This window comes from Nicotiana sylvestris, chromosome 10 (genome assembly GCF_000393655.2).
Source record: "Nicotiana sylvestris chromosome 10, ASM39365v2, whole genome shotgun sequence".
Classification (NCBI taxonomy): Eukaryota; Viridiplantae; Streptophyta; class Magnoliopsida; order Solanales; family Solanaceae; genus Nicotiana; species Nicotiana sylvestris.
Genome location: NC_091066.1, coordinates 4,147,763 through 4,170,418, shown reverse-complemented (window position 1 = coordinate 4,170,418; position 22,656 = coordinate 4,147,763). Strand labels below are relative to the sequence as shown.

Sequence of the window (22,656 nt, the reverse complement as noted above, 5' to 3'; positions counted from 1 at the left end):
ATGGAGAACAGAAAGTTGGCAGAGAAAGATGCAACAGATGATAAGGGTGAACAGAATGAGAAGAGAAAGAGGGAGACATGGCAACTCAGGAATAGAAATGGTAGTGTAAGTGAGGAACCTAGTTCCTTACAGAAGCAAAAGGTTGAGTTATCAGTTTTGGAGAGGAAGAAAACTCTGAAGTCTCAAAAAGGTGCGGTTAGGCAGAGTATTGACTCTGATATCGCTGAAAAATGGAGGAACTTCTTGACATTATTGAGTTCAAAAAATAGAATTACTTCCTTGTTTCTCTAAGTCCCAACGTTTATGAAGAAGAAGTAAAAAGTTCTATGTTTTATGTGACACTCTGAAGATATATGTGCATGGGACTGAGCTTGTTCTTGATGAGACAAAGCTTGGGGAGATTCTTGGTGATCTGATTGATGGTTCAACATACTCAGATAGGTTGAGAACCTGGTCCTCGAGGACCCTTGGCAGAATATAATGCTAAGTTGAACGGTGAGGATGCAAGATTGAGGAAACAGTTGGAGGAACTGAGAGAGCAAATGATCATTGATCAAAGGGGAGTAAATGAACGAATGGACAAGCTCATCAAGGCCTTAGCCCCTTACTTTTCTTCCTGCCCAGTGATCCATGTCTTTCACTCCTTCCAAATTCCCGTGAATTCTTATCTTCTTTTGGTCCCTATATTTGATGACATTGATACTTTAGTTGTTTAAATTGTCATATTATGTATTGTTGAAACTACTGTGCTTTTATTATTATTACTCCACTATGGGCGATCACTCTATTTTGTGCACTGACATTCACTTGTTGTTCTTGTTATTGTTTATGTTGTGTTGCCCAAGTGGCCTGAGTTAATGTTGCTGAACTTCTTTTTGGGGGTGCTTCTTCTGTTATTCTTTTTGATGATGCCAAATGGGGGAAGTTATATAGGTGTGTCAACATAGGGAGGAACATAATCTAAGAATTGATAAGTTGTGATGTGCATGAAATATGGCTCTGCTTCGCAGTGGGAACATTGCTGATGGCTCTGCTTCACAGGGGGAACGTGCTGATAATATGTTGATTATAGGTCTGATTCGCAAGGAAACATGTGAGGAATCTGGTTCTCAAGAGGAATAATAACTTTGGGTTTGTCATCATCAAAAAGGGGGAAATTGATAAGTTATGGTACTTTGAGATTTGATGATTTGCCAAACAGTCTTGAAGAAACAGTTGTGATCAGCTCTTTAGGTTCGGTTCTCATGGGGAATATGGCTGATTCGTAGGGGGAACAATGTGGAGATATGGTTCTCAGGGGTAATATCAATTCTAAGTTTATCTTCATCAAAAAGGGGGAAATTGATAGGTTACAAATACATTGGGCATAAGTACTTTATTTTATATTTTGATGATCTAACAAACTTACCATCCAAAACTAGATAAGGAACCTTGTTACACATCTACAAGACCTTGAGATCACAAAGTTCCAGGTTGGGATCCAGCGTGAGATATAACTCAACTCTTCAGAGAGGAAGGAACAACTGAGGAAACAGGTCCCTACCAGTTCCCCAGGAGACTGTATGAAGTCAACTCTCCAGTAGGAAAGTTGCTGCCTGCACACGTTACTGCATAGGAATAGTGTAACAGTCAACTTTCTATGGAAGACTTTTTACCTACATTGCTTACATCATTGTAAGTGATGTCACACACGTATAAATACAATCAAGGAAGGTAAAACAACTTACTTCATGAGAGAACCAGATAAAGGACCTGAAGCATGCCTGGTACAATCATTCAAGTTAATCGACTCAAGATAATCTGGGCAGTGTGCTTTAGATTCAAAGGAACCAGATTAGGGACCTGATCCCTTGGTGTTCCCCTGACAGAATTATAAGTCAATTGTACAGCTGGAAAGCAACTGCAGAAAGTGACTGTCTACAACAGTGCAGCAGACAGTGCAACAGTTACTTTCCATTAAGATTGGACATCACCATTGTGAATTGACATCATTAAGGTAATGTCTTGTGTAGAATAAACCTTATGCAAGGCACAAGATTCAGGTTCGAGACTTGCAAAATCACAAACGAAAATCCTCTCTCAAGTGCAAGAAAAATCTCTCTCAAGAACAAAGCTGCTGCAACCTCAAGGACCTGATCCAAGATCGAAGATATCTTAAGTCCTTAGGTTTGTTGAGTCTTTGTTATTTGTTCTTCATTCTAACTCTTATCTTGCTTTCTTAGAAGCTGTTTTTAGGAAACCAAAAATCACAAACCCTCTAAGTTTATGTCTTGGCTAGAGTTAGTCGAGTTGTAAAGTCTTTGTAACTAGAGAGTTACAAAGTGGCTTGTAATAACTGTTATTACAAGTTAGAGTGATTAAAGTCTTTGTCACTAGAGAGTGACAAAGTGGATTGTGGTGAGAGCATCACAAGTTAGTTAAAGTCTTTGTAACTAGGGAGTCACAAAGGCTTGTGGTAAGAGTACCGCTAGTTAGTTGAATTCTTTGTAATAGAGTCATTACAAAGTGGCTTGTAATAGGGGTTTACAAGTTAGTGAAGTTGAAAGCCTACAAGTGTAGGTCGTGGTTTTTGTCCCCTTGAGTTGGGATTTTTCCACGTAAAAATTCTCTGCATTCTTTACTTTCTGCCGAGCTACTGTGGGAACAATTAGAGAACCTAATTCCTTATACTGGCTGGTTTTACAGTCCGTTGCCTACAACGGGAACTTATAGAGGATCTGGTTCTCTATACAGTAGGAACTTATTCTGTGTATCATTTACATACTTGTTCAGTTGTTAGCACTGTACCAAACTAATATAGGACCAGATCACTATACAGTTTGGGTCATTAGTATTTTCAGAGGAAACACATAGAGAACCCAGTTCTCTATACAGTTTGGTGGATGCTAAGTTTCTATCAATATCTTTTATCAAAGCATCTCACACTCCAATAGAAGCTCGACACCTTCGCAAAAACGACTTCTCCGCTGAAAACGTTCCGAACACTCGGGGACTGGCGTCAACAATTCAACACCTGAACGACTTCCGGGTCGGGACTCCAAGCTCATAAGCCATCAACGAGGCAACATGAGAATCACGAAATGTCTCCAAAGCCAAAAGTGCCCCGAATACTTGGGGACTGGTGTCAAAATCTCAAAAAATGCACGACCTCAGGGTCGAGATCTCCGAAATTGTAAGCCCTCAATGGGGCAATACAAAGTTTACAAGTAACGGCTTCCGAGCCAAGATACCCTCGATGACTCGGGGATTGTTGCCAATCACCATTCATTTAAAAAACCCGAGGCCATAAGACCCCGAGCGGGCAGACTCGGTCTCGTAAGACCTACATAAGGCAACAATAATGTCCGTAAGACCTCAAGCAAGGCATGAAAAATACTTGTACCAAGTATCTAAAACTGTAAGACCTCAAGTAAGGCATGAACAATACTTGTACCAAGTATCTAAAACTGTAAGACCTCAAAGGCATGTAAAACTTGTAAGACCTTACTAAAGGCATAAACCCGATCTCAAAGTTTCAGCTATATATAGAACTTGTAAGACCCCTAAAAGGCATACCCTCTATATAGACGCGAAACTACCTCATTCGGGACTTAAAAGCTCCGGCCAAACACAAATAACTCCGGTTACAAGGTTGTACCAGCCGAACTAATGCGACTCGGGGATGCCTGACCGTCGCTACAAAATCATAGGCCTTCAATTACTTCGAATGAACTTCGAAAAAAACCGGTTAAATAGGCTACCCTCGATACAGGCAAACGAGTTTCGAGTATGTCAGCTCCTAAACACCGGCTTCGAGATACTCAGCCTCCGATCCAAAACCTCCCGAGGTGCTCGATCATTGCCATATAACGACTCACAATCAAGGCTTTTTATTAAGCCGTTGAAGAGTCAGACAAACACTATTTCAAAAAATCCTTATCGAGGGAAAATAAAGCCCACATAAAAGTTCGCTTTGACCCAAAGCGTAAGAGCCATTGTCTCTAGCCTAATAACCCTCAGGGTCACACACATAAAAGGTCGCTTCGACTCAAGGCATAAGAGCCATTGTCGCCAGCCCACATAAATCCAAAACTTGAGGGTCGAATGAGATCGAGTCGAAACCCGATTCAGAGACTGAACCCAAAATAGTTAACTATATATGCCTAAGGGTAAGGCGTAAGAGTCGTTGCCGCCAGCCGACATAAAAGGTCGCATCGACCAAGCGCGTAAGAGCCTATGGGCCAACCTAATGTGTCCCATGTCCATATCACGAATATAAGGATTCCTATCAACTCAAAGAACAGTTCACCTGGCCAAATTCAAGACAGAAAGAGATACAGAAGAAATAAAGCCGTAAGGTTTTCTCTTATACACATATGCGAAAAAAGCGCAATCTCCGTCTACAGACATGTTTTGAAAATGCTATATACAAATGAAATCTACGCCCCTTGGGGTTACAGCCTGTCGGCCTCATCTTCGCTTTCTTCAGCGTCGAACAAAAGTAACCAAGCATCATGCTCGTCCGCCCTCGCTCGCGCCAATTCTTCATAGAGGGTGAAACCCATAGCACGAATCTCACCAAGGGTCTTTCTTCGAAACTTGCAGCGAGCATATTCTTCAATCTTCTCTTCATGGTCGAGGATCCTTCTCAGCTCAGCTTGAGCATCGGTAGCATCCTTTAAATAAATCGCCATCTCCTGGTTAGCTTTATCTCGGCTCATTACGGCTTCAACCTGGGCATCAATGATCTCGGCCCTGACCTTTAAAAGATCGAACTTGAGCTTCGCAATTGTATCTATTTGAACCAAAGCATTATCACGAGCTAAGCGAAGTTGAGCCTCAAAGGCGGGGACTTTAGCCAGAGAACTCTTCCCCTCTAAAGCCTAAGCCTCCGCCCGAGCTTTTAGCTCATCATGCTCATGCCTGGCTCGGCCAGCTTCATCTTGAAGGCACTCCAGAGCCTCCGTCTTTTTCTGCAAATAAAATAAACGAAGCATTAGCCTTAGAAGCAAGAAGGTGGAATGCACGCTCACCCGGGACAGAAACTTATCTGCTCCTTCAAGTAGTTCTCATAATTCAAGCTCTGGCTCACCTCATACCGCAAGTGTACCAACTCGACTTCCTTTTCATCGCAAAGGAGCCTAAAGGATCTCTCCTCATCCAGAGCTTTCCGCAGTCTAGCCTCACGATGAAGCATCCCGGACTTAAGCTTGTTGAAGGTCCATAAGAGAAAACCCAATAAGGAAGGGGAAATGCGAAACTCGAAAGGCCTGTGCCGAAACTCACCACGAAGTGAAGCCACTAGGCTTCCTCAAAGGCCGAGCGCACATCTTTCAACCCAGTTCTCCCAACTCTGAAAGGGTCGACCCGGTCGAGGCACAATCGCTCGGTGTATGCGACCTCGGGTTTCTAGTATCCCTCGAAGTACTGTCGACGGAAAAAGCAGGCGACAACAATGGAGAAACCCTCTTTCTAGAACCAGGAACCACAGATGCGGCAGGCTAGGATGATGCTTCCGCTCCGAAGCCCCGGTCCCATTTTGCCTTGCTTTGAGCGCCATCGCCCTATAAAAGCATCTCCCGCTTATTTTTGTCGTTCATTAGCCCGAAAGCTGGAAACTCTTCCCCCTCTCTAGAGGAGCACGACCTCGCCTCATAAGACTTCCCGATGCCTACAACAGCAAGATCGATATGCATAAAGGGAAAATGCCTATCCCAATGAAGGAAGGGAAAGGAAAAAATAGCACAACACACACCATGATGCTTTGCTTCCCATCTGCCCCGGGACAAAGCTCGCCACTTGCGCTCATCATAGGTCGAGTGGGTCTCCAACTTCCGAACCCAATCCGGCAAATCAGGAACATCGCCCAGCGTCCATGAAACCACTACAGAAAAAGAAAACAAGGCATGGTTAAGAAACTAGTTTTCGCCATAGACAAAACTGAGAAGGCACTAAATGCACCACTTACGTGTATAGTTCCATTCCTCAGGGAATGGCATAAGCTCCACGTTGATAATGTCAGTGTACCGAACTCAGACGAAGTGATTCACCCATTCTCGGTCTCCATCCTCCTCAACATCAACAACGAAGGGCGTGGTCGATCAACATCACAAGGTCAGCAGACCTCTATGGTGAAAGGGCCGGTACAACCTAATAAGATGATTGAGCATAAGTTCAAGCCCCGCCTTCTCCGCGAAGAATCTCATCATAAACAATGTTCGCCAAAATGACGGGTGGATCTGCGCCAAGGTAACCTGATACTTTGAACAGAAGTTGAGCACAACCCTATCAAGGGGGCCCAGTGTGAAAGGATACGTGTACACATTAAAAAATCCATCGGCGCGACCTGTGATGCCCTTATCCGGGGAAAATGTCTGTAATACCACTTCCCCCCCCATCCGCAGTCTTTTCTCACTAACTCAAGGTGTTCTTCTCCTATCAAAGAAGTGATCTTCGAGTTATACTCTCGTTGGTCCTGAATGCCGGAGGCGGAACTCTCCCCTCTCCACCGGACAGACCCCGATGCAGCAGTCATGGCTACGACAAAATTATAGAACTAAAGTAGGAATCCGTGCAAGTACGTTAGTACTGAAGTAATGAAAGACTTAACGTAGAAAAAGAAGGGTAACTACTTAAAATGGTGGGATCTCCGAAGGAGCCGGAACGACCCTATATATGGAAAAAACAGCAACGATCCGCCTTCCTAAAAGGCCAACGACATCATCTCAAGTCCCGAGGTGGTACCTGACCATGAGGACCTCCAACAAGAAAAAGTTAAGCTCTAGGAAGCCAATAATTTCATTACAAGTCCCGAGGTGGTACCCGACCTCGAGGACCTCCATCAAAAAGAAGTTAGGCTCTAAAAGGCCAACGACATCATCACCAGTCTCGAGGTGGTACCCGACCTTGAGGACCTCCAGCAAGAAGAAGTTAAGCTCTGGAAGCCAATAACTTCACTACAAGTCCCGAGGTGGTACCCGACATCAGGGACCTCCATCAAAAAACAAGTTAGGCTCTAAAAGACCAACGACATCATCGCCAATCTCGAGGAGGTACCCGACCTCGAGGACCTCCATCGAAGAAAAGTTAGACTTTAAGAAGCCAACAGTATCATCGCCAGTAACGAAGTGGTACCCGACCTCGAGGACCTCCATCAAAGAAAAGTTAGGATCTAAGAAGCCAACAGTATCATCGCCAATCCCGAGGTGGTACCCGACCTTGAGGACCTCCATCAAAGAAAAGATAGGCTCTAAGAAGCCAGCGATATCATTGCTAGTCCTGAGGTGGTACCTGACCTCGAGGACCTCCATCGGAAAGGAGTTAGGCTCCAAGGAAATAAGCACTTAAGCTCCACCCACATGGGCTTGATCCCGGGGTACCATCTGAGTTTGGGCAAACCTTCTTCCAGGATCTATCTACAGCGCTTAAGGCTATCTAAACTAAGTTCAAAACAAGTTTCTAGGTGGTCTGGATTTGAACGAACCTCCACTCGGGGACTGCCCTCGAAAGCTCAAAGGCAATCCATTTCCACGGGCCTTCGAGCACATTTCCCCTCAAAGGTTATCGTGAAGCCTAAGTGGTAAGTCACGGTTTCGAGGCTCGAAGCATTACTTTTATTCGACTCGAAGTAAGGGTCCTGATGACCGAGTCTATCGGTCCAATCCAGGCTCGATCCAAGGAACGACGAAGGACTCCATAAGAAGCCATACTAATCAATCAAAAATCAGGAAAAAAACACTCACATCTGGGTTCGATATTGGCACCAACCGGTAGAGTCATACATTTAGAATCTCCATAAACATAAGTAAAATCGAATACAACAAACATCGATGACAAAATTGAAGAAACTTCTTTGTATTCATAAAACAATTTGATTATAAAAACCCACGAGGGGTCCTTACATATGATTACAAATGCCCACGAAGGGTCCTTACACAGAAACAAAGAAACGAAAAGGTACACATATAGTAAGAGCCTAGAGCCTAGCCTACTCTCGAAGGTGCTTTCTCGGCAGCAGCATCTTCGAGCATCATCTCCTCGGGAGTCTTATCTTGATCCTCCAAAATGGCATCTTCAAAAGGGGAGATGACGAAAAGGAAAGCGGTAGAGAAGAGAAAAGTGACGCGGAAGAGGCAGAAAGGAACGAAGAAGTGGCTGGGTGAAAAGTCTGGCTAGTATGAATTTCGCCAGGCTACTATGGTAAAGCCACTTCTTGGGACGTTGCCCCAGTGTGGGATGTAACCGTTAGTAGATAGTACCACCTCACTCCACGTAAAGCAAAGGGAGTGTGGCGCCACACCGGGTAATCGGGGGAGGTGAGAAGCGGCGTATAGTCCGAGCTCCCTCTTGAGCACCGGTGTAGGGTTCAAATATTTCCCTAGGCCAGGAGAAATCGACCCCCTGCTTCGTCGTCCTTACCCAACAATGACAACAACAACAACAATAACAATAACAATAAGAACAAAACGGCGTAATCTCGCTCGATCAGAGAAAGTCCAGGAGATAGGTCGTGGCATGGCTGATAGAATTACCTCCATACAATCTTGAGGCCATGGGCCTCAAACATGGTGAACGACAATGAATAAGGATAGTAAGACGAGAAGAATGGATAGATACAGGAAGATACTTGGATGAAAGATTGATCCCAGGAGGCTCCCATTTATAGAAAGGGAGGTAGCGCAACCGACGGCACCATTATCGCCCTCGAAAGACGTAACGGCAGGCGCATTTAATGCGTCCTTGAGAGCTGAACCGACGATGACATTATGGCCTGGAAGAATGAGAAACCGCAATGCTTTGAATGATCCTGAAGAAGTGAAACGACGTGACATTTCGGTAATCACGGAGGCTTGCATAATCGGTATAACGTCATCGCGGGAAGTCCGGAGAGTTAGATATCAAAATTGTTTCTTGTCGCTCATCTCTACAAAAACGCGGGGACTATCTGTATACGGTAAAATCAGAGGGTCCAATTCCTCGTCATCGAGGTACCTCAGAAGACCATTTCAAAGTCTCGAGATTACAAGGCTATGGTCGAGTCTCCCCCCTCGAGGTTCATCGACACCCGACCTTGGGACAATGTTGACCACAGCTACGGTAGAAATGGGGAGTTCCCAAGGCACATGGCTAGGACTGACAGAGCCTAGTGGGCTACCCTAACCCTTAATCAGGGTGTCATCTAGTTGTCCCATCTCTACTTCTTTATCATTAATGTATTTTGTACACTGTTGGATTTTTCCTCCTATATAAAGGGGATCCATGTCATTTTGTAAACCCCTGTTGCTTTAGTTGCTCCACACGAATTATACAAGAACATTCTTTTTGCTCTCTAACATATTCTCTTGATATTATTGCTTTCGTTTATTATCTTCATTATTGTTCATCATTTATTGCTTATCATTAGCCATAAAGACCTTCGTTGATTTTATCGTAGTTGTTAGCCATACCTCGACTACCTACGATAGCTCCCAGCCGGGCACCGGAACCGACCTCGAGGCCCCCGAATCGACAAGTTTGAGGCTCCGATTATTGACATATCGGTTTGGTTATCACCTTATCCTAACTCTTATCTCATTTCCAAGTCTCACACATAGCATCAACTGCTTAATAACTAGCATAAAAATAGATCACGTATTTTTAGAATTCCATAATCAAATTTAATTGTTATTACCATTTTCACGGTAAACACTACCCTCCCCAGACCTCACGGTGTAGGATAATACTGAGTATGTTGTTGTAAGATATAACTGGCAGTTTGCAGGGAGAAAGAGGAAGAAGGTAAAGTCTGCTTTTGTCTATATTGGAGTAAAAGTTTAGGGAAAATTCTTGAAAGGGGAATAAGATTTTAAAGGGATATAAAGAAAACGCATAGCAAAAACTTTTTGGAATGCTTAAATTTGGAGTAGGGTACTAGCTATATTGCTAGCTATAGCTATATTAAATTTGTACAAGTATCATAATGTGCAGTTTCCCTATTATGAATCTTAACTAATTCATTCTCCAAAGTCCAAACTGTACTTTTGAGAGTTATATTTGTCTTTTAACTTTTCCTTTCTCCTATCGCATTTGAAGTTGCAGTTGCTATTTTTTTTTTTTGGGAAGAGGTTGAACACTGTTTCTATGACGATGGTCTTCAGTGTTCGGGTCAACTTGTATGCACCTTAATTAATATATCAAGTATCTACTATCTTCCATGAGTACATGTACCAAGTAACCTCCCACGAACTTAGGCAAATAAAAAGAAACCGCCTAGTATTTTTTTTATCTTGCAGAGGCTTTTCTCGACTTATTGACTACTAGGCAATACTCTTGAGTGCAAGTGTTCGTGTTAACTTATACACACCTTAGTTAATATATCAAGTATTTACTACCTTCCATGAACACATATATCAAGTAACCTCCCACGATCTTAAGCATACGAAAAGAAATCGCCTAGTGTTTTTATCATCTTGCTGAGGCTTTTCTCGACTTACTATACTTTTGAGTGCAAGTGTTCGGGTCAAAACTAAAAGGTAAAGAAAGAAAGAAAAAGAAAAAAAAATCCTAAGTATGATTTGATCACTTACCTAAAGGGTGCAGGGTTGGACAAAAGAGTGGATGAGAGATTGGAACAAATGGCCAAAACATAGAAATAAAAAACAAAACAATGAAAAGGAAGTAACAAGAAAACAAAAATAGGAAAATGCTATGTATAGCTATTGTTTCCCACAAATTAGGGAGTGGTTCCTATAGCCCTTTTATCATCTTATCTTTTCACAATTTCTTTCTCAACCTCATACTCTACATTTAATGTTTCTGTGGTCTGTATTTAGTTCCTATGATGTAAAATTTTAATGGCTTTCTTTATGTTTCGTCATTGTTTTCTTGTTTTTAAGATAAGCTTTATTTTTTTTCCATATATTCTACTATAATCATGTATTTGTTAGTTATTTTATTAAGGCGTGCTACGACTAATATAACAACAAGCTGAAAAACGTTAGCTAACGTAAGATGTATAAGAATTTTCTCATCATATATGTATAAACTCGAGTTTAAGTAGGGAGTAATGTAATATCTTTTAGCATAAAATATACAAGAAAAAAAAAGTTTCGACAAAATTATTAATGCTTTGAAATTTATCCTCCGTCGTTCATAGCACCTGGGTTTATTTTCTGGTTTTGTTATTACATTTCAACAATTTTCTAGTTCTTATGATGCTGTTATTATTTCTTTGGTTTCTGTTTGATGGTACTAATATATTGTCCCTTCCTTTCTCTTCTTGTCTTTTCCGTCTTCTTGAGTTGAAGGTCTTTCGGAAACGACCTCTATGCTTCTTTAGATAAGGGTAAGGTCTGCGTATACACTAGCCTCCCTAAACCCCACTTTTGGAATTTTACTTGATCGTCGTCGTTGTTTGAAATTTTATCCTCCAAAAATAAATAGCTTGTGGTACGTCGGAGGGCGGGGGGCGGGGGTGGGGGGTGAGGTGAGACGTGTGGTGTTTTGCCCAATCTCTAATTATGGAGAAAATCTCTTCTTTTTTTTTTTTTACTATTCTCACGTGTTTCATTCTTTTGTTACAAATTTAACTTATACATACTAATATTACAAATAATAATCAACTACAGTAGTTTATTACATTGTTTTATGAAGTTACATATTACACTTGCTATTAGGAGTTTCATATTATTGTAGGTTAATTGATATAAAATATTTATACACTATTAGTGCATATATAAAACTTAAACTTTATATTAACGTGTATACAAACTACAGAATATTCGAAAAAATACAAATAGAGAAAGTAAAATCACAAGACTGTAATTTTTTATGTAAATTTTAAAAAAATGTTTAAATCTTTTGAACATAGACTTTTGTAATTTATCTATTCTCGAGCATGTTAATTAGTATATATGGAATCCCTTAAAAAAGAAAACATTTTTATAAGAGTATAATTTAGCATAAAATCAAAGTTAAAGTACGTAGAAAGTTAAAAAAAAAATGTACGTAAAAAGTTAATTATTAAGTTGGAGCTCAAATGTAAATATTTGAGGGAAAAAAAAATGTTACTTTGAAAAAAAAATTAAGGTAAAAAGAAAATTGGACGTATCAAAATATTCAAAAATCTTAGCCACAAGATTACTATCCACGTAAGTCACTTATCTGCCACGTCAAATCTAAAGTGGGACCCACAAAGAAGCTTGAGTGGTCTCATGCTGTTCTTATAAGAGTTTGTATTTGTTGCTTTGGACTTTTCATATTGCCTTTCCTTTCCTTCTCTGCTCTGCACTGAGCCATTTATTGTTATTAACTGCCATTTCAGGTACTTGCTCTTCTAAAGCCACTTGTATCTTACAATATATTTATATATATATGTATGTAAATGTTTGTGTGTATATATTTTACATGTTACCACCCCGAATGGATGTGATGCAGTGGATGAGATTGCTTTTTCTGTAACCCGAGGTCTCGGGTTCGAGCCCTGGGTATGGAAAAATTCTTGGTGGGGAGCGCTTGCTCCCGAATGGGGGCCCTACGCGGTGCGAACCGGATATAGCCGGGCTCCCATGTGGATATCGGACACCGGATGGAAATCCAAAAAAAATATTTTACGTGTTGCGAGTTTATGTTATGTAAACTGACTGTAAATGTTGAGTTGACATACAACAACATTTAACTCTTCGTATCAAGCCTGATATGATACGACGCCCTACAAAATAGCGTAATAACATGTTATAATAGTTTAAGTTACCGTGATAGTGTATAAGTTCTTACCAGTTATCATGTTTATAACTTAAACTCATATATGTTACACTATGTTTTTGTATCCACTCATGCCTAGTGGCGGAGCCAGGATTTTTACCAAGGAGTGTCAAAATATAAAAATTAAGTATATCGAAAGTCAAAGGCGTGTCGATCCCCTTGGTTGAATATGGCTCTGCCACTGCAGTCATGCCATATCGGTTTATATTAGCAGTGTTTGACGGGACACAAAGTTTGAGATATTAATTTGATATTATGTTACTGGTATAGTGGAAGATATACTAAGTAACACTAATTGAAAAAATTAGCTTGATCCAAAAAAATAAACTGGATTCTGGAAAAGTTGTGAGATTGTGTGGAATAATACTACTTTTAGTGAATTTATTTCAAACATTTTGAGACATCCTAAAAAGTGTAAAAAGTGTCTTATAAATTGTTTTGACCTTTTCCTTACTGATTACCTAACATCTAGGCTAATACTGTGAAGAGTGCTTAACTGAGCCAATTAGTGGAAAGGAAATTCCATTTTCCATAAAAAAAAAAGTAAGTTATTCTTTGTTGAAATGAAGGGAGAAATGAAAAGATAAAAAAAAACACAAAATTTAATGTATTATTTAGTATCGCGTCGAGCAATATGAGTACAACAATTACAAACCCAGTATAGTAGTCCGGGAAGGGTATTGTGTACGCAGCCTTACCCCTGCCTTTGTTGAGATAAAGAGACTATTTCCAATAGACCCTCGCCTTACGGACGAGCAATATGAGTGGTACAACATTTTTATTCATTTTCCTATTTAGTTGATTGCTTTGGTTGGTAGAAATTGAGATCCTATTGGTAATGAAGTACTAGTAATTGTAATTTCAAAATTCTTATCTGAGGAATTTTATTTTTTTGTGTATATTGAAGGCATTAGTTGAAATCTCAAAAGGAAGAAGATGGACTACGTTAATGGACCTGGAAGGAACCATTTGTTTGTTCCGGGACCTGTTAATATCCCGGAACAAGTTCTCCGTGCGATGAACCGGAACAACGAGGATTACAGGTCCCCAGCTGTTCCAGCTCTCACAAAGGTCTTGCTTGAGGATGTCAAGAAGATTTTCAAGACTACAAGTGGAACTCCATTTCTGATCCCAACTACAGGTATAGTAATACGCTTAGTATCTTACTCTTTATCGCCCTTATATTTGCATCGCGACGAGTTTGGTTTGATGATATATTGGTTCCTCAAAATACAAATTTCCTAGGCTCAAAGGCGGAGCTAGGATAGACGTGCTCGGGTGAAATTTTTGAGTATATGGGTTCTGGAATCTAGGACATGATAAGTTAATAGGTTCGGGATAGATTATTTACACATATTAAGTAGATTCTGAGCACAAATACAAGGTCTGAGCCGAAGTTACTGGATTTTACTGAACCCGGCTAGACTTGTAGCTTCGGCACTGCCTAGGCTTATTCCTCTTAATCGTCCACCTTGAAGTTAAAATGAAGAGATAAGATTTCGTTTAGCATTAGAATGAATCTTCTGCCCAAAAATGGGATTAAGTTCTAGTCATGTTAGCACGTTTACTTATGATCCAATACTTTTGAGGACTCTTTTAGTCCTATCCGAGATTCATATGCCAGTAGAAAAATATAGAAAAGAGCTTGAATGGAGCGACAAGGATAGTGGTGATTTATATATCCGAACCCAACTTGCTTGTTGTTAAGATGTAGTTGTTGCGTTATCGTTGTTGTATTAGGATGAAACTTTTCAAATTGATTTTATCCCTCTTCTGTTATAACACAAAAGGAAAGTGATGGCTTTCCAGTAGTATGAACAGAATCATCAGTTTAAGTAGTTCTTGATTTCTTGTGGCTCAAATATTCAACTCAAGGTGGCCGTCATATTGTTTTCATGTGGCAGGAACTGGTGCATGGGAAAGTGCGCTCACAAACACGCTGTCTCCTGGTGATCGAATTGTATCTTTCCTCATCGGTCAGTTCAGTCTGCTCTGGATTGATCAACAGAAACGCCTCAACTTCGATGTTGATGTTGTTGAGAGTGACTGGGGCCAAGGTGCTGACCTTGAAGCTTTAGCCTCCAAAATTGCAGCAGATAAGTCACATACTATCAAGGCGATTTGCATTGTGCATAATGAGACAGCCACTGGAGTTACCAACAACTTGGCTACTGTAAGGAAAATACTCGGTAATGTATCCAACTGTTGCATATTTTCTTCAAGAAATTGAATTCAGATATCAAACAGTATGCATTAATTTTGCTATCACTCAACTTTCGCGACAGATCACTACCAGCATCCTGCTCTCTTCCTTGTCGATGGAGTGTCCTCAATTTGTGCACTTGATTTTCGCATGGATGAATGGGGCGTTGATGTGGCGCTTACTGGTTCGCAGAAAGCACTTTCCCTTCCTACCGGACTCGGGATAGTCTGTGCTAGTCCCAAGGCTCTTGAGGCCGCCAAAACTGCAAAATCAGTGAGAGTTTTCTTTGACTGGAGTGATTACCTTAAGTTCTACAAGATGGGAACTTATTGGCCATATACTCCTTCAATCCAACTTTTGTATGGACTCCGAGCTGCTCTCGACCTTCTTTTCGAGGAAGGCCTCGAAAATGTGATTGCGAGACACGCTCGCCTGGGCAAAGCAACAAGGTAACAGTAAAGCCACTGTTAGTACCTGTCATGTTTTTGTTAATTAGTGAATCGCAGCTTAATTTGCACTTTGCTAAGATAATACTTTCTCTTGTCCCGTTTTACATGGAACTCTTTCTTAGTCTGTTGCAAAAAGAAAGGCACCTTTCTATATCTGGAAACTCGTTAACTGTAATGACATTCGCATATAGACACAGAATATCATGCATAACATGTTCGAGTCCATAAGTTCTAAGGGTCCTTTTTGCATGTAGCACAAATCTTTCTTTCTTAAACTCCGTGTCTAGTCAAACACTGCCATATAAAATGAAACACAGGGAGTAGTATTCTACGTCAACTTGAGCATTATAGCTTACCAATCTTGGTAAAATCGATGTATATCTAGGAGATGCATCACTTTCACCAGGATTCCGCCTTAGCATACATAATTATTGGAGAAATGATACAAGTTTTTGGAATGAAAATGCAGACTTGCCGTGGAGGCATGGGGCTTGAAGAACTGCACTCAGAAGGAGGAATGGTTCAGTGACACCGTCACAGCTGTGGTTGTTCCTCCATATATCGACAGTGTTGAAATCGTGAAAAGGGCATGGAAGCGATACAACTTAAGCTTAGGTCTTGGCCTAAACAAAGTGGCAGGAAAGGTTTTCAGAATAGGACATCTTGGCAACTTGAATGAGGTAACTTTTCTCTTTACTGCAGATTACATGTCTTATTACACATTCTGTGAAGTCTAACAAGACAACGATTATACGATAATTCCTCGAGCACGTGACTGCTACTATGGAATTCAAGATCATTCTTGAACATGTGACTGTCATCAAGTTCTTTTAGATTGTGGTTTGGTTCAAAGAAAAAGAAAAGGGCAGCCCGCTGCACTAAGCTCCCGCTATGTGCGGGGTCCGGTTGTCTGTGTAGAGATCACAGTTGACATACAACCATATGCATAACTGCATAAGCTCTGGTTTGTTTGTTTATTGGCTCTATATATTCAATATCATCAAGTAAAGGGCTGCTACAACTTACAACTCTATACTGACTAGGCAAAAGCATAAAATCTCCATGTTTATTTTCTTTCTCAGAGGATGTGTTTGGTTCATCTTATAATGATTTTCTGAGTTCAAGGCTTCAAGCACCAAATTAACTCATAAAATTTAGTGTTAATAGTTTCCATTTGGTTCTAGACATATATTTAAGAGTCATATCTCAATATTTTTGTTCTCTTGAATTTGCCACTCCATCATAATTCATTACTTTTCTGGCTTTTTTTTGTTGTTACAAACCTTTTCTTTTGTTTCTTTTCCGATATTATTGTCTCTTCTGTTGAGCCGAGGTTCTCCCAGAAACAGTCTCTCTATCTTTTCAGCGTAGGGGTAAGGTCTGCGTACACTCTACCCTCCCCAGATCCTACTAGTGGGATTTTACTGGGTATGTTGTTGTTGTTGTTATATCCATAATCCATTCCAATTTCCGAGACACAATTTCCTTTTTGGGACGTTCCAAAATGTTTGACACCAGTCTATTTCTATACAACGTTAACGGTGTTATACTATTTACACTTCAACTTAAATATGATGTTTGCTGTCTTTCATCATCACTGCTATATTTTATAAGTCAAATTAACATCTTAAACTCATGCCCAGTCAAATATCGTCACATAACTCGTTCTCTGTTAGTTTGCGCTCTCTTACTTTTATAGGTTTGATATATTTCCTTATTATAGTATAACTTACATAACAAAATCATGTTTTTTTTTTTGGTTTTAGTTGCAACTATTGGGATGTCTTGCTGGAGTGGAAATGGTACTTAAGGATGTTGGTTATCCAGTGAAGTTTGGTAGTGGAGTTGCAGCTGCTAGTACTTTCCTCCAAAATTCCACTCCCCTTATCCCATCCAGAATTTAATTCAATTATTATAAGTATACAAAACCAATGCTTGTAATTATTTCTTTTCATGTCACTTTTGTTCATTGTTCAACAACTGGTTGAGAATACTTTGGTAAAATTGCACAATTTGCTTTTTCTTTTCTCTTCTTTTGACCGTCTGTCATGTGACCAGGGGTTACGTGTTCGAGGCTTCGAGCCGTAAAAACAACCTCTTACAGAAATGTAGGGTAAGACTGCGTACTGTAAACCCTTGTGATCCGGTCCTTCCCCGGACCCCTGTATAGCGGGAGCTTAGTGCACCGAGTTGCGCTTTTTGACTGCCTGTGTTTTCTTTCTTTAGTTTCTAGCCCTTTTAATCCACGTTGATTAATACATGAATAAATTGCATCCAATAAATGAAACAAAGACTTATAAATCAAGCTAATCTAGACAGAATTAACTTAACTTTTTAACAATAAAATTTACAGTTTCAGCCCACAAGGGTTAGTTGAGTAAGTAATTTCCCATGACAGCGTCATAAGTCATAGCTCGTCGCACCGGATTTGCCTAGTGCGGTTTACATCTTCTGTGTGATTTGCAGACTATTGTACAGTGAGCAAGTCACCCCGCGCACACCCTAAGGATAGCAGCTGCGAGTTTTCCTGGGATTATTATTATTATTATTATTATTATTATTATTATTATTATTATTATTATTATTATTATTTCAAACATAATGTTGTCATTATCATGTTAATCTAACAATATAACTATCACAATATTACGTCTAACTTCAAAATTTAGTGGTGTCACTAAATAAAACCAAAACTAAAAAGATCAAGACAATAGATTAGGAATTGCATGTCAAGAGTGTGTTAGCTTTAGCTTTCATTTTTTTTCCTTCTATTTTCTAGGAAAAATGAGAAGAAAGAAACTACTTGTTTACCTCGAAAATACGAATAACAATTAAATTTGATTTGTGGTTTTAAAGATATGTGATTTAGTTCAATACCAATTAATAATCAAGAAATATGAAACATAAATGAAAAAGACAAGTGAATCAAACCAATGTTACCCAACAGGCGGTTACCACGAGCTTAGTGACCTCGAGGTGGGCTTGGAACAATAAGAACAATTAAGCAAGAAAAGTAAAGTAAGAATAGTAGAGCTAAAGGATAATTCTGATGAATAATAGGCAAAAAGTAGAGACTGTATTCTTTTCTCGATGATTCGATCATGTTACAAATGATTGGGGTCCCTTTTATATAATAGGGGAACCCTAAATAAGATATATTTCTATTTACAGTAAGGAATATTCTTGATACAGCTGTCTAACCGCCTAATGCGGAATCGTACAATCCTATTCCGAGATTTGCGTCATGATCTTGGGGCGTGGCAGGAATCTAACTCATTCTGTTACAAATCTACAACGGTACTATTTCGGGGTCGAGCATACTCGGCTTCAATATTCCTCGTACTCCTATCTCCGGGCGTTGCACTCTGTCTCCGAGCTCGAGTCTTGTCCATCGAGCTCGAACTCGCCCTCGCCTTCGAGCCTGTAAATCGGGTAGCCCCGATTTCGACCGTCTATACTACTAACATACTATTAATTAATAATACCACATTGGTTACCATTGAAAATTTATAGCTTGATGGTAATGATTTTGACAATCTAGAAGGGGTCTATAGAAAAAAAGGAATATTACATAAATGTCCCAAATAAGTTCCAACGTATCAACCTTTAGCCATTAATTATAAGCAGAGGCGGATCCAGAATTTGAAGTTTATGGGTTCCTGTCGCAATTTCAAATTAATATACCATAGTAACTAGGTTCACAGTTAGATATTTACAGATATTTAGTAAGGTTTTTAATAAAAATATAGAGTATATGCAAAAGTTACTGGGTTCCCGGGAACCCATATACTATACTCTAGATACGCCCCTGATTATAAACTTACTAAAACTGGCCAAGCACATATAAAAATTGAAAACTCAAATAAATAAGGTTCTTTCTCTCCAAGAATTACACGCAAAGATCTTCTTCCTTATTTTTAAGCGTGGTCAACAACAGTAGATGCAAGACAGTAAGGAAATTTTATGGATGAGGTAGCAAATAAGGCGATGAAATACATACACATATATACACACACACACACACACACACACACACACACACACACACACACACACACACATATATATATATATATATATATATATATATATATATATATATATATATAATAAGATTTCAAAAATCTAAACAAAAAATGATCTTTTCCGATGGGTATGGTTGAAATTCATTGAAAATAGATAGATGAGTCAATATAGTGATGGAGCCAGAATCTTCGTTAAGGGGTGTCAAAATATATAAAAGTAAATATATTAGGAAATTAAGGGGAGCCAACACATAGTATATATTAATGTTGTATTATGGGCCGGGCCCGAGCCTAAATGGGCCAAACGGACCGGGCTTAACGGGCCTGGGCTTAGCAGGACTGGGCTCTGGCGGTCCCGGGCCTCACGGTCCCAGGCTTCGTGGGCTCAACGGGTGGAACCAGCCCGTAATGGGCCTAAGCCCATATGGTCCTGGGCTAAACGGGTCGGGCTCGTGGGCTTAGCGGACCTTGTAGACATGTGATTTTTGACCTTCTCCAAAAAATTTATATTTTAGCACGTAAATATTTAATTTAGGCCTAATATAGCTATTTCAATTCATTTTAACTCTTATTTTATTTTCTTACAAGAAAAATAAAAATTACAAACAAGTATTTTAGTTTATGTACTTTTCATAAAAAAAAAATTAAAAAATAGTACCTTATTTTTATCTTTATATAATTTCAAAAACACAAAAATAGTTTATATTTAGTTTAATTAATTAGGATTAGCTTTGGTATTGTGCAATATTTCTATCTTATTTTAAAATGCAATATGTAGTATTTCAGATTATGAAAAAAATACAAAAACAAATATATATTGCATCTGCATTTTGGATTTTATTTTACATTTTTAGATTAATTAAGTAAGTTGTTGTTGAAAAAATAGAAAAAAATCATTAAAAAAATAGTCATGTTACATTTTACTCTTTAATTTTCAAATTTTGGCAATTTTCTTTTAATTTAGTTTTTAATTAGATGTAATAATTATTAGGGTTAATTAATTTAATTTTCTAAGATAATTTGGGGATAGAAATTAATTTAGGTTTTATTTAAAAAAATGAAAAAAGAGTCTTACCTAACTAATTAGGAAGCTTCTATATTGGTAGGGTAGAACTAACACTAATGAAAATTAAATAATAACACTAACTAGTGGATAATTAAAGAAGTTAAAAGTATAATTTGTATTGAAAAATGCACTAATTTGATGCCTATTTGGATATTAGAGAGCTGGAGAAAGAGGGGAGGGGGCTGGAAAAAAAAGAGCTGAAAAATTAGTGCCTATGTATACATGCTATATACATTGTATATACACTTTATATACACTGAGCATAAGAACGAATTTTTGGACCTAAATCCAAAAAGAAAACTTCTACCATCTAAACCATTAATTACTCACTTATTTAAGAAGCATTAGGTCTTTGAATTACAAAGGAAAACACACACACACACACACCTGGTTGGAAATACAACAGAAACAGTGCAGTACATGAGAGTTTTCCGGTCATCGAGCCGTTGAGGTCGTCATCGAGGTTCCGCTCGTCGTTCTTTGTTCATTTTCAGATCTGTTCGCTTCCATCTGAAGCAATATTTTTGTAAGTTATTCGAATATAACTGCTACATCTACTTCTTTCACTGTTGTCCGTGTCATTTTTAGACCTTGCATGAGGTATATGATCTTATAACGACTGGGTAGGCTGTCTGTTTGTTGAAATGAGATTCATGGTTGATTGTTGCGTTTTAAAATTTCTAAGGATGAATTTGTCTTCATAATACGTATTTGAACCCTTAAAAATACGTATATCATGTTTGTTTAAGCTTTTGATATCTCTAGGAATAGAATTGCATTCTGCCGCATATTGTTCACTATGTATTCCCTGTTTTGCTGCGCTACCACTATGTGCTCCATAACAATCAATTCGATCATGTTTCTGTGATTAGAGTTTCATTTACATTTTTGTTAGAAATTAGCGCTGGTTCTCATGTGTAGCGTACATGATTCACTTTGTATTCTTTTTGTTGTTAGTTTATAAAGAGTTGCCTAGTTTTGTTGTACTTTGCTTAAAATCTTTTGATAGAGTTTTGTTAATTACTTTTTTTGAGTTAAGTTACGTGTTAGAAATAATTGTCAGGTTAGTGTATTGTTCGTTTAATTCCTGTTGATTGAGAGGTTTTTTTTTTTTAGTTTCAATGCAAATGAATTTAAAATTTGAGAAATGAAGGCAAGTTAATCGTGTAAGGTAGTGAAAGGGAAAGAATTTTAGACTTAAAATAGTGTTCATCGTAACTAAATTATTGTGACTACGGTACGGTTCCCGTGGCGTAGTTGTGGTACATAATTTCAAATTAGTTTTAAATACGTATATCCTTAATTCATTTAGTTGAATAGTTTTGAGGCGTGTCATTCACACATTTGAATCATATAATCTATGGCCCTCACATGATTAATCTTAATTCTTTAGAATAATCGAGGTGTGCCATTAGCGAAATTTTCACGGCCTTCGCAAACTTGAAAACGTGTAGTTGCTTTATGTGTGTAATATTAAATTAACTTCCTTAAACTCGGGTGTGCATTTAATGTGACCCAATTCCAATTCTCAACAACGTTAAATAAAATGTGTCGTGGACCACGGGTGCATTTCATGTGGCGTGATTCAAGGCATGTTTTAAATAACGTTGAATCTTTCCTAAAATAATTAAATAAAAGCGGTTAAAAGCTAAAATTGACACATAAGTTCAATATGTATTAAAATCAGATAAATAAGCCGAACATGACAGTTGAGCGACCGTGCTAGAACCACGGAACCCGAAAATGCCTAACACCTTCTCCCGGGTTAACAGAATTCCTTACTCGGATTTCTGGTTCGCGGACTGTTAAACAGAGTCATATTTTCCTCGATTCGGGATTCAACCAGTGATTTGGGACACCATAAATCTCCCAAGTGGCGACTCTGATAATAAATAAATAACCCCGCTTCGATTGTCACTTAAATTGGAAAAACTCCTTTATGCCCTCCCGGGGGTATAGTGAAAAAGGAGGTGTGATAGCTTTGGCGACTCTGCTGGGGACATTAACCCAGAACCACTGGTTCAGGTTTAGAAATTTGTGCTTGGAATAATTGTTATATTGGCTTTATTTATTATCTGATTTTATTACATTTTTTTAATCTAATGTGCTAAATGTTGCTTTTACCGCTTTGTTATTCTGTGAATTGTATATAAATTGTTACGAAACCCATCTTCTCTCTGAGTCTTCTAAATC

General features: G+C 39.0%; 1 protein-coding gene across 1 annotated transcript; it reads left to right on the top strand.

Moving 5' to 3' along the window:
- The first annotated feature begins 12,205 nt into the window (after window positions 1–12,205).
- Window positions 12,206–17,395, top strand: LOC104225772 (serine--glyoxylate aminotransferase). The gene is made up of 6 exons (XM_009777637.2): window positions 12,206–12,280; window positions 13,628–13,861; window positions 14,625–14,909; window positions 15,006–15,372; window positions 15,842–16,052; window positions 17,139–17,395. Exons 2-6 carry the CDS (start codon window positions 13,657–13,659, stop codon window positions 17,274–17,276), a joined length of 1,206 nt encoding a protein of 401 aa, XP_009775939.1. The 5' UTR covers window positions 12,206–12,280; window positions 13,628–13,656; the 3' UTR covers window positions 17,277–17,395.
- The last annotated feature ends 5,261 nt before the right edge of the window (window positions 17,396–22,656 follow it).